Here is an 11,509-nt window from a genome sequence, read left to right on the forward strand (position 1 = left end):
GACCTAAAAACTTTTTTATGGATTTTTTGAAGGTATTTTGGGGTTTATCAAACACAGTGTAAGGATTTACAATAGGAAAATCAGTAATAGGAATTTTACTATCTTCAGGTACATGGGAGATTTCATATAAGTAGTCTAACCTATTTGCAGTGGATTTACTAGTTGATGATTTGTATAGACATTAAATGAGAATTGAGAGGTAGAATTGTTCATTAGACTTTTAAATATCATGGTGTATGAAGATTATATATATAAGGTAAAATGAAATGTTAAAAAATGAGATTATAAAATTTTTCAACTTTGTTTCTTATATGATTTCTATTATTAATAATTAAAGAACATTCCATTTTTAGTTATGATATTAAATATAATTTTTCTAGTTAGAGTTTGATTAGTTCTAAGTTTAAATTTGTATTGTTGTTAAATTGTTAATTATTGATTTAATTAATTGAATGTAATGGTTGATTTTATTGCACTATAAAGTTTTTAATGTACTCTATATGGTCATCTTTATTTTAATTTTTTTACTTCTCTTGACCACTTCTTTATTTTCCATTTTTTCTGGAGATGACTTTATTATTTTTCATTTAACAGCTACTTTTTTTTTAATGGGAATATTAAAACTTTCATTATCACTGCAAAAAGGTTCTTACATCATAGATAAGAGCTTGCTCAATAAAGCAAGGATGCTCTTCAATCCACACACTAAAGTCAACAATGTTTTGAGCATGTTTAGCTAATAAGTGGGCTGGTCTATTTCCTTGCCTGCGTACATGAGAAAATTCCACTCTGCGAAAGTCACTACACAGTGTGTACATGCCTTCAATAAGAGGTTCAACAGCTACTGGGGGGCTAGAAACTTCACAAAGGGCCTTGTAAACAATAGTAGATTCACCTTCCAATATAAATTCATGGATTCCAATATCCTTCGCAAAAAGGATACTTGCCTCAAAAGCTTTTGCTTCTACCTCTACAGCCCCCAATGGAGCTTCAATCCTCTTACTCAGAGCTGCCTCAACCTTTCCTTCATCATCCTGGATAACCACACCTATACCCACTGCCCCCTGTGTGGAAAAAATCGCGCCATTGACATTAACCTTAAACAGGGGACTCGGTGGTGGTGACCATGAACTCTTCAACTCCTCCATAGGTAACGATATGCATGGTGTCGCTATTGCAGTGGTATACTCCGCCAGGTAAGTTGCTGCCCAGATATTTATTTCTTTCCCCAATTTTTGCTTTTTGTCATTCCTTACCTCATTCCAATTACACCATAAAGCCCACGCATTACTAACAATCTGAGCTATTTTGGACTCATCCACTCTATCAATCATTACCAAATGCCATAGGAAGTCGTGGAACGATCTACACACCTCTCCTCCCATCGGAGCAACTATCTTTGAGAGCACCCATGTCTCCTTTGCTTTGTGACAATTCTAGAGCACATGTTCAATAGTCTCCATCTCCACACCGCACTCATCACAAACACCATTTTGCAATACCTGTTGTTTCACAAGGTTGGACTTGGTAGGTAGTATCTCCCGGCACATTCTCCACACAAAGTGACGCAGCTTATGTGGTACTGGGAGGCCCCACAATTTTCTCCAGAATTGTTTCATCAGATTGTTACCCGTACTAGTGCCCTCCAACTCAGTCTTGGATAGTTTTTCTGCAAGGAAATAAGCACTACGCACACTGAATAGGCCATTTGTAGATGCTGTATCCCCTTAATAACTTTTGCCTCATATGGGTAAAACAGAGCATCGTATTCCAGCTTGCAGACTCAGGCTTAATCAGTTCACATACCCGAGTATCAAAGTCTAAGAACAACCGGGGTGAGCATACTTTATGCGTGGACGCCGTGGGAAGCCATTTATCCTCCCAAATCCTTATGTCCCTCCCATTACCAACTCTCCACCTCATACCTTCTCAGACCAGCGGTTGGGCAGCCAAAATACTCCGCCATGTATAGGATGGGTTGTTTCCTATAGAAGCATGCAGAAAATCAAAGTGTGGGAAATATCTAGCCTTAAGAATTTAGTAAACGAGAGAGGTGTGCTTTGTTTGTAGCCTCCATCCTTGCTTTGCAAGTAGAGCCCTATTGAATTATTTAATCTTCTTGAAACCCATACCACCACAAGATTTTGGCTCACAAAGCTTGTCCCAACTCATCCATGCTAACTTCTTTTCATTCCTTTGTTGAACCCACCAAAAATTCCGGATCATGCTTGTGAGGTCACCACAAAGAGAGTCAGGTAATTTGAAGCAGCTCATCGTATAAGTTGGGATAGCTAGTGCCACTGCTTTGATAAGGATTTCCTTTTCAGCTTTGGATAGCATCTTCTCTTTCCACCCCGCCAATTTCTTCCCAAGCTTCTCTTTAATGCTTTTGAAAGTACTTTGCTTGTTTCTTCCTACTAGTGATGGTAGTCCAAGGTATTTCTCATGCTGTTTAATGACTTGAGCCCCAAATCTGGTTTTTATCTCCTCTTGGACATCTCGAGGGGTGTTCTTGCTAAAAAATAATGAAGTTTTTGCCCGGTTCAACTATTGGCCAAAGGCTTGCTCATACACCCGTAACACTCTTTGTAGGGAATTGCATTCTGATAGGGACGCCTTGCAAAAAATTAAGCTGTCATCGGCAAAGAACAAATGGGAGAGCTTTGGGCCTCCCCGGCAAATAGCTATCCCCTCCATATGTCCATCTGCTACCTCCTTTTTTATTAATGCAGACAAACCTTCTTCACACAATAAAAAAAGATAAGGTGATAAGGGGTCTCCTTGACGGATCCCCCCAGTAGGTACAATATGGCCCCTTGTATTCCCATTGATTTTTATAGCATAAGTTATAGAAGTTACACATTGCATTACTACCTTCCTCCACTTCATGTCAAAACCCAATTTCTCCATGATTATTTCTAGACATTCCCACTCCACCCTATCATATGCCTTACTCATATCAAGTTTAAGTGCCATCTCCCCCACCCTCCCTCCTTTTTTCTGACTAATGTGGTGCATGGTTTCAAAAGCTACAATCACATTATGAGTAATAAGCCTACCATTTACAAAGGCACTTTAAGTATCACTAATAATATTAGGGAGAATTTTCTTGAGTCTATTAGCTATAGTCTTCGATGCAATTTTATACACAACGTTACACAAGCTAATAGGACGAAAATCAGTCACCAATTTTGGGTTCTTGACTTTGGGAATTAATACAATGTGTGTGTCATTGAAATTGGGAGGAGAAACACCAAAGTTCAGGAAATCTAGTACCATTTTTGTCACCTCGTTGCCAGTAGTAGACCAGAAGTGTTGGAAGAACAAAGGGGGCATACTGTCTGGGCCTGGGGCTTTGTGTGGGTGCATTTGTTTAAGTGCTTGTTCCACCTCCTTTACTCTAAAGTTTCTAGTGAGCCATTGGTTCATATCTGATGTTACTTTTGTCTCCACTACTTCTAAGAGTTCATTGAATTCGGTTGAACAGCTTGTGGTGAATAAATTTTTGTAGTAATCCACTACAATCTTCTCAATGATATGCTCCTTTTCTTGCCAAACCCCATTTGCATCCACCAAACCTTCAATCATGTTCTTTTGGTGCCTTGCTGAGGCTTTTGAATGAAAAAAACCGTGTGTTTCTATCCCCCTCTTGAAACCATGTGAGCCTTGAACGTTGGCGCCATATAGAATCCTCCCTCTCAAGCCATCCATTCAACTCAATCCTTGTTTCACGCATAAGCTGTATCATAACCGGATTTGTGGGCTGAAGCTCAATCCATTCAAGGCGCTTTTGTAATTCCGCGATTTTTCTGCCTACATGACCGAAATCTGTCTTATTCCAGCTCTCCAATCTGGTTCGGTAAGTTTCAATGCATTTCCCAAGTTTGAACTCTGAGCTTAAGGATAGACCCTCCTCCCATGCCGCTTACACCACCTCTTCACACCATTGATTTTTTTAACCATATCACTTCAAACCTTAAAATTTTCTTTGTCCTTCTTCTCTGGGGTTTTTGCACTGTCCGAAAGGCCAAAGGGGAGTGGTCAGAGGCTAAGGACGTGAGATGGAACAGTTTGGCTGTCGGGAAAAGAGACAACCACTCCGTCGTTGCCAAAGCCCTATCGAGCCTTTCACGGATTTATGAACCATCAGCCTTTTGATATAACCATGTGAACTTTGGACCAATATAGCTCACCTCCCTGAAGCCACAAAAATCAATTGTGTCAATAAAGTGCTGCATTTGCTGTCTCGGCCTTGCACTACCTCCCTCCTTTTCCGATATGCTAACCAATTCATTAAAATCTCCAATTGCTAGCCATGGCAAAGTCGATGTACCTTTCAAATATTTCCATTTGGCCCAAGATTCATATCTCTTACTCGTGTCTAGGTCGCCATAAAACCTAATTAGATGCCACCACCCTACTCCCTCTCCCCCATCCACCAATGCGTCGATATGTGTTTGAGAAAAAGTTTAAACATCCACAGTAGTGTCTTCCTTCCAAAATAATGCTAGACCACCACTCTTACCATTACTTGGCACTATGAAACCATTTTTGAGCTTGCATCTTTCTTTAACTTTCTTCATCCACTCAGTGTTTGATTTTGTCTCCATTAAGAAGACGATTGTGGGCGTCTCTTTTGCTATAACCTTTTCCAAGGCTTTAACTGTCCGGAGGTTCCCAAGCCCCCGACAGTTCTAGCTTAGGATCATCATTGGGCCCGGCGGGGTTGCTCAGCAACCTCTGTCGCTCCTATTTGTGTAACCATAATTTCACACAGTGTCTCTGTTTCCATCTCCATCCTCCTTTTCTTCTCTGTTCCCTCTATTGCATCAATATTGGTTGAACTGCACTTACGTTTAGGTCCACCAGCTTGTATTGACAGCTTTTCCACGTCAGCATGTTCCTTCAATGGCCTTCGTAAATTTTTATTGGTGACCCGTGATATATTTTTTGTGAGTTTACCCCTTCCCCGTCCCATAGTTTCCCTAGCATTGGACACTCTCCCATGCTACTTCCCATCCTTGCCAACTGTAAAATTGAATTCAGAATTGGACGTTACAGACGTTGCCCCATTGACCTTTGATTTCACTTTTTTTTTTCCCCTTCGTTTATTCTTTATTACTTTGTATGCACCGCATCACACAATGAGGAATGGCCACCTTCAAAATTACACTATTTCTATGTCATCCCAACAGACCTTGCCAGCAAACTAGTAAATCAACAACATTCTTAGGGCCTTAGGCATCACCCAATGAACTCTAAATAACCCAAAAATCATATCCCTTAACTCACTTGCACAAGGGCAATGTAATAGCAAATTACTCACTTTCTCCCCAATCTACTTACACATAGAACACCAACTAACCAAAATTATATTTCTCTTCTACAAATTCTACAAATTAAAAAATATGAACATTTTGTTTTTTGGTTCAATGTTTCAAAACTTTTTTTTGTTGAGGAAACAAGATTTTTCCAATGAAAGAATAAGGGTTCTTTGTAAGACTCCTTGGTTCAATGTTTCAAGACTTCTCCAATTAAAAAAATAAGGACTCTTGTATTTTCACATCTTGCATTTCTACTCCTTTATATACACCACCAACAATCCTTTATGCCATCTCATCTCAAATACACACAAACCAAAAATGATGTCATTTACCTTCAATCCTTCAATAACACCTACCTAGCTCTAATATTATCGTCTCATCTGATCTTAACTCGTGTGAGTTGGCTAAAACCAAGGATGATGGCATATGTTATTTATTGACTGACGACAACTTATGGTTTTGATATTGAGGTTAAATGTTATAGGTTTTGTAAATGCTATGATTGGCTTTGGGTCTTTTGAATTTTGGTGTGAGAAAGCCATAAATGTATTTTGTTTTACAACTTAAGAAAAATAGAAAGAAACCTTCTAATTTATTATTGATGAAATTAGTTGTTTTTTTTATATTCTATTTTAGAACTCATAATTTATAGATTTCTTTGTATTTTTTTACTACTATTTAGTGCGGTATTGTTATAAGCACAGCGATGAAAGTAAAAGTCAATGATGATTTTAGAGTGTTTTTTCAAAAAACTAAATAAATTTGGGATATGGAAGTCCAACTTAAGGCAATTAAATCTTGATAAATGAAAGTGTTTTTAGCATATTTTTCTTTACTTTATCACATTCTCTATATGCAAGTACTTACAAATAATTTTCTTTTGTTGAGATAATGAAATAGGTGTTTGAAATTTGTGGCTTGGTATTTGGTTGTAAAAATGGAGTGTACTTAAGGAAGTATTTAGGAGGTTGCTTGAAGTTCTGTACTTTTTTAGGATATGAACATATTTTACACTTAAAATTTTAATTTATAAATTTAATTAATCAGTTTAAAAAAGTAAGTTTATAAATGTTATAATATGTTAGTCTCCTAGAAATGTTGAAAAACTTGACTTTTCCAACCTCATAAATCTAGATTAGTAAAGCAATTCCCCTCAATATCCAAAAACAAATTCTATGACAATTTTTTATTATATAAAATATGAATTAAGAAGATCAAGTTTCAAAGCATTCAGCAATATTATTGGAGAACATAAATATTATACAACAAATTGAATATTACAAATAAGTCTTAAAAAACATAACAATTATTTCAAAAGAATTTGCAAAGTATCCGAGCGTCGCATGGGACATTATCTACTAATTACTAGAAGAAAGAAAGTTTTAGATGATACAAAATTAATATTAAATACAACAATAATTTAATGTACATTCACAATTTTTTTTTAATGCAATTCAACAAGAATGACCAAAAAAAAAAAAATTAAGTAGTAATACTAGTGTTCTAAACCGGGTTTATAATACATTATATAACCAGAGTACAACTACAAAAATGCCTAACTTTTGTAGTTGTAGATTAAGTTATAATCAGCTGACACTAGACACATACAACCAATGTAGGATAAACATCCCTTATGATACAAAGTTATCAAAGTTAAAAATCTTCTAGTGTTCAATTTTGATACAAAGTTATATTAAATAGTCATCGCAAAGCTTATGATAGCTGAGCTTCCTAAATGTCATTCGCTATCTAAAACAGATTTTGTGTCATTTGACATTTCTTGGATGAAAATTTCAGTAGGTTCAAGGCTTGTTCTCAAGGTGTCATGCCCAAGCTGTGCTCATTCATTGTCTCCAAACCCAAATATTTTTCTGCGGTTAGTGACAACAACCGTGTGGTACAACCCAATACTCATCTGAGAAACATGGTGACCTCTTTCTTAAGCATTCAAGGATTCCAGGCCTCATGACTTTATCAGATGCTTCCCGTTCTGGGAACCCAATGCTGCCAAACCCCATCCACACAAAGCCACAAACCGATCGGTCATCTACTAGACAGAGACAAATTACAAATAGATTGGAATGACTAAAAGAAGATAAGTAGTACATAGATGTCTGGGTAATTATATACACTAATTCCCATAAATAAAATGTTGGTATGGCTTTACTATGTGTGTACGTCTGAAAGTTATGAGCAAAGTAGTGTTGGGAGAGTTTAAAGACTACGTTTTGTTTAGTGTATTAGTTTGAGGGCACCTTTGGGTGTTTTGGGTTAATTTATTTTTTAGAGTTTTTTTTTTTTTTTGTGAGTTTGTGTGGTTGTAGATTTTGGGTGTCACAGGTCAAGATTCAAGTCTACAGAAGAGAGTTTTAAACATATATACACTTAGATTATTATAGAGTAGAATTTCTATCTTATATCTACTCTCCAGTGTCTCATACCCTACTTCCACTACCTCACACTTAATTATCTTTAAGTATTTACACTTTACAGTCCACTTAATTATTTTTTTATGAAAAATTACTAATATTTGTTGTTGGGGTTGCTATTTTTTTTCCTAGATTATAGATCAATTTGACTTGTTGTCAAATTTTTTTTTTTTTTAAAAAGGCCAAGATCCAGGTTGCTATTGAATTGATTTGTTGTTGGACTTCTTTTAGGGGGTTCAAAATTTTATTTTAGGGCAGTCAAAGCAAAAAATTTTAAAAATACTATATGTAGAAAAAAAAATCTCCAAATGAGGGGGTTCATTTGAACAAATGAACCACATGAAGACAAAGTGGCATTGCCACTGCTCACCACAATTGAAAATAAAAGTGTTGTGACATTTTTTTTATTTAATATTTTTAATGGAATGTGTTGTGACATTCTTTTATGTCTATAGACTTTATCCAATTTTAATTAAGGGTCTAAATCAACTCAATTAGTAAAATTTACAATTGACAACCATAATTGAATTTACAAATTTGTAAAATATTTTCCTTGCTTGCATTTTGCAATGGATTTATCTGTATTTCACTAACTAAACTAATATAGAAACTAATCTGATCAAAATCTGTGATAAGCATTCACATCAGACTCAAAGCATTTTTAGTAATTTGGTCTGAAAATTCCACTTTTATTACTTTAGCTAATCTACTATTCATTGACGACTATATTAACCTCAATATTCTAATACTATTGTACTAAAATAATCATTAACAAAGAGAGGAGAGAAAATGATTTTTTTTTTTGATGTATTGAGTGAACGGTGCTCAATACATGTATTGAGTCCACTGTTCATTGTTATTATTATTACTTTTTCTTCTTTCTTTTTTTTTGACAATTTATTGAGTTTGAAGTATGAAGCTTTTGGGCTGAGTTTGGTAAAAATTTTGGCTTAATGTGGCTTTGAAAAGCCTAATGCTAATGCTACCCATATAATATAGCCAAAACTAACACTAAGATTTTCTACACGTGCTTTATAATAGCCTAGATGACAGAGTTTTTCTTGAGTATTGAAGCCCAAGGTAAACCTAGACGACAGATTTTCTTTTAGGGGAGTTCTCGTTACTGTTTACTGAGGTACTTCTTGATAGTTGAATTATCTTCCGATCACCCCCAAATAGTCTGAAGTTCACATTTTTCCTATAAAAATAATCGCATAGAACTTTTTAGCTCTATGCAATTAAAAATCTCACCAAAAAAAAAGAAAAAAGAATGTAGATGAGGTAAAGTATGATATAGCGGACCATGTGTGCAGCTGAATGTTAATTCTTGTGGGTGGGATCGGTTGCCCCGTAGGTTTTACTACCTAGAGTAAGTCCAAATGACTCTTCTTTAAAAAGGTCTTCTAAATTATCCCAAAAAAAAAAAAAAAGGAAACTCTCAAATAAACCCAAAGAGAGTGTAGAGAAAATAAACATGAAGAAATCCAGGAAAAGCGGCCACAATAATTCACTCACAATATATTTTGATTTTAACATCAGCAGCAGCTGTCATATTGTCTACTAAAATAGAAAAAGGTTAAACAACATTTTCCAAGTCTTGGGAATGAATTAAAAGAACAAGGCAACATCAGTACTTAAAAGCACAGTAAATCAGACTTATTGGATTTATCTTTCCTACTTTTACCTGCCTTGATTCCAACGAACCAAATACAGTGCTTTAGTAACTCAGAGAGAAATCATAACGAAATATACTTCAGTCAAATGCAATTTGACAAGTCCTGGATTCCCTTGGTAACATTAGTAACTCCTTGAGAGCAAGAAACTGCTCCTCTGAATCTATATTAGCAGAAGAGACTGTCATTGTCTTTAAGAATCTTGCCGTCTTAAGGATATGTCCAACAAATTTCAGCTCATACATTAACCCTTGAAATCCTATAAAATGAAATGTCTTGAGGTGCGATGATATACATATTGGAACGTCCTCATTGAACATCCTCTCTATGATGGAAGTATCTTCCTCATCACAAGCATAAAATCCCGTGTATTCCTGACAGCAGAAGATACATTAGTTAGTTAGATTAATTCAGGATTATTTTAGAAAAAAAATATTTCATCATTTGAGCATAACATACCTTCTCAAAGACTAGTACTGCAAGATTAGGAGCCAGATGAAGCAAGTGTGGGAGCACATGCCACAAACAAGCATTAACATGAAAGTTTAAGAAAGCCAAATTATGAACATGGGAAGATCAAATTTAGTAGCTTTACAAAGGAACTGCACAATAATATAATAATCACATCAATATAACTGATTGTCCAAGAAAGAGTGTTTAGCCATTTAATAATAGAACATGAAAAAAATGCGTGTGTGTTTTTTTTTTTTACCTGAGTGAGAACTGAGTCCAAATGAAGGGATTTAACGTTAGAGAGTTGCTTGATGAAGTCCATAATCATATTTCCATAATCTTTAATTTCATCATAATCAACCTCGATGTTTGCTTCAACTAAGTTAGACAGATTTCCCAACAAAGCATGTTCAATCACATAACCTCTGAAACATAGGTACTCCAGAGGTGGGGCATTTATCTCAAGTTTGTTGTACTGATAAGCACTATTATTGAAATCTAAATGTAATCTTTTGAGTGTAGGTACAATGATTTTCAAAACATCATACGTATATGTTTGTAAATTTAAATACAAATTTTGCAGTACCGGGCAACAACTGAGGAATCTCGAGAACGAGTCAGGTTTTGCATACCAGACATTTTCAAGATGCAGAGTCTTGAGACTACGGAAGCCAAGGAGAGCTGAAGAAGGAGGATTAACAAAAACATTGTTGCCCATTAAATTCAGAACTACTAATGTTTTAGCATAATTAAACAAGGCAGAGGGGAAGTTGAAAAGTTCAGGAAAACAAATGCGGAGTTCGAGCTCTTCCAATTCATGAGAAAGAGCGGCGTGGACCCATGTTTCGACTTGAATTGGGTCAGAATCAGAATGCCAGTAGAGGCGAAATTGTTTGAGGGGATTGGCATTGTTGCGATTGCGATTGCGAAGAGCCCAGACCCTGGACACTATATGCGCAAACGTAAAACCGTACCTATTAAACTGATTAGGACTTTGCTCCTCATCTGAAGAAGATATCTCTTTAAATTGGTGGCTGTTAAAGTCGAGCTTTGGAACAAGAGTCCAGAGTGTCTTCCACCTGTTCGACAAAATGCTTGTGACAACAGCCTCTTTGGTTGTGAGAAAAGAGAGGATATGGCAGAGGAGAGAGTCTGGTAGATTGCTTATCCTGTCCACCCCTGTTGGTTTTGAGTTTGAGTTAGCCATTCAGAGCTATTTTGTTGTTGAGCAGAAGCTGAGAAATAATGGGGTTTGGAGTTGGAGTTCCCAATTTAAAGATACTGTGCCAAACCAATTTGGTGGAGAAATAGGGAACCGCATTATACTATAAAACATTGTGCTGTGAGTCTGACACTATTATTATTATCATTATTTTAGAAACAAAAACACAATCAAGGAAGACAGGAAGAAATTCTACACTATAACTCTACTAATATTCTATAATGTCTTTGGACTTGGTCTAAATTTTAATTAAGGGTATCCTTCAAAAAAAAACAAATTTAATTAAGGGTACAACTGACTTAATTGTAAAATTTACAATCTACAAAAATAATTGAATTTACAAAAGAGGGGCATTTTCCTAATTAGTTTGGAAGAGGAAGTAACATGCTAATTTTTTTTCGTGAAAAG

General features: G+C 35.8%; 1 protein-coding gene and 1 pseudogene across 1 annotated transcript; both read right to left on the reverse strand.

The window, feature by feature from the left end:
- Positions 1-632: 632 nt before the first annotated feature.
- Positions 633-1,385, reverse strand: LOC142639587 (uncharacterized). Its single transcript, XM_075813745.1, has one exon. It carries the CDS (start codon positions 1,383-1,385, stop codon positions 633-635), a length of 753 nt encoding a protein of 250 aa, XP_075669860.1.
- Positions 1,386-9,249: 7,864 nt separating this feature from the next.
- Positions 9,250-11,193, reverse strand: LOC142638969 (FBD-associated F-box protein At3g52670-like; annotated as a pseudogene).
- Positions 11,194-11,509: the final 316 nt, after the last annotated feature.

Source organism: Castanea sativa, chromosome 6 (assembly GCF_040712315.1).
Source record: "Castanea sativa cultivar Marrone di Chiusa Pesio chromosome 6, ASM4071231v1".
Lineage (NCBI taxonomy): Eukaryota > Viridiplantae > Streptophyta > Magnoliopsida > Fagales > Fagaceae > Castanea > Castanea sativa.

Bases quoted from the DNA above. Each gene is read 5' to 3' on its own strand.
- LOC142639587 (XM_075813745.1), bottom strand. From the start codon at position 1,385: ATGGGAGGAGAGGTGTGTAGATCGTTCCACGACTTCCTATGGCATTTG.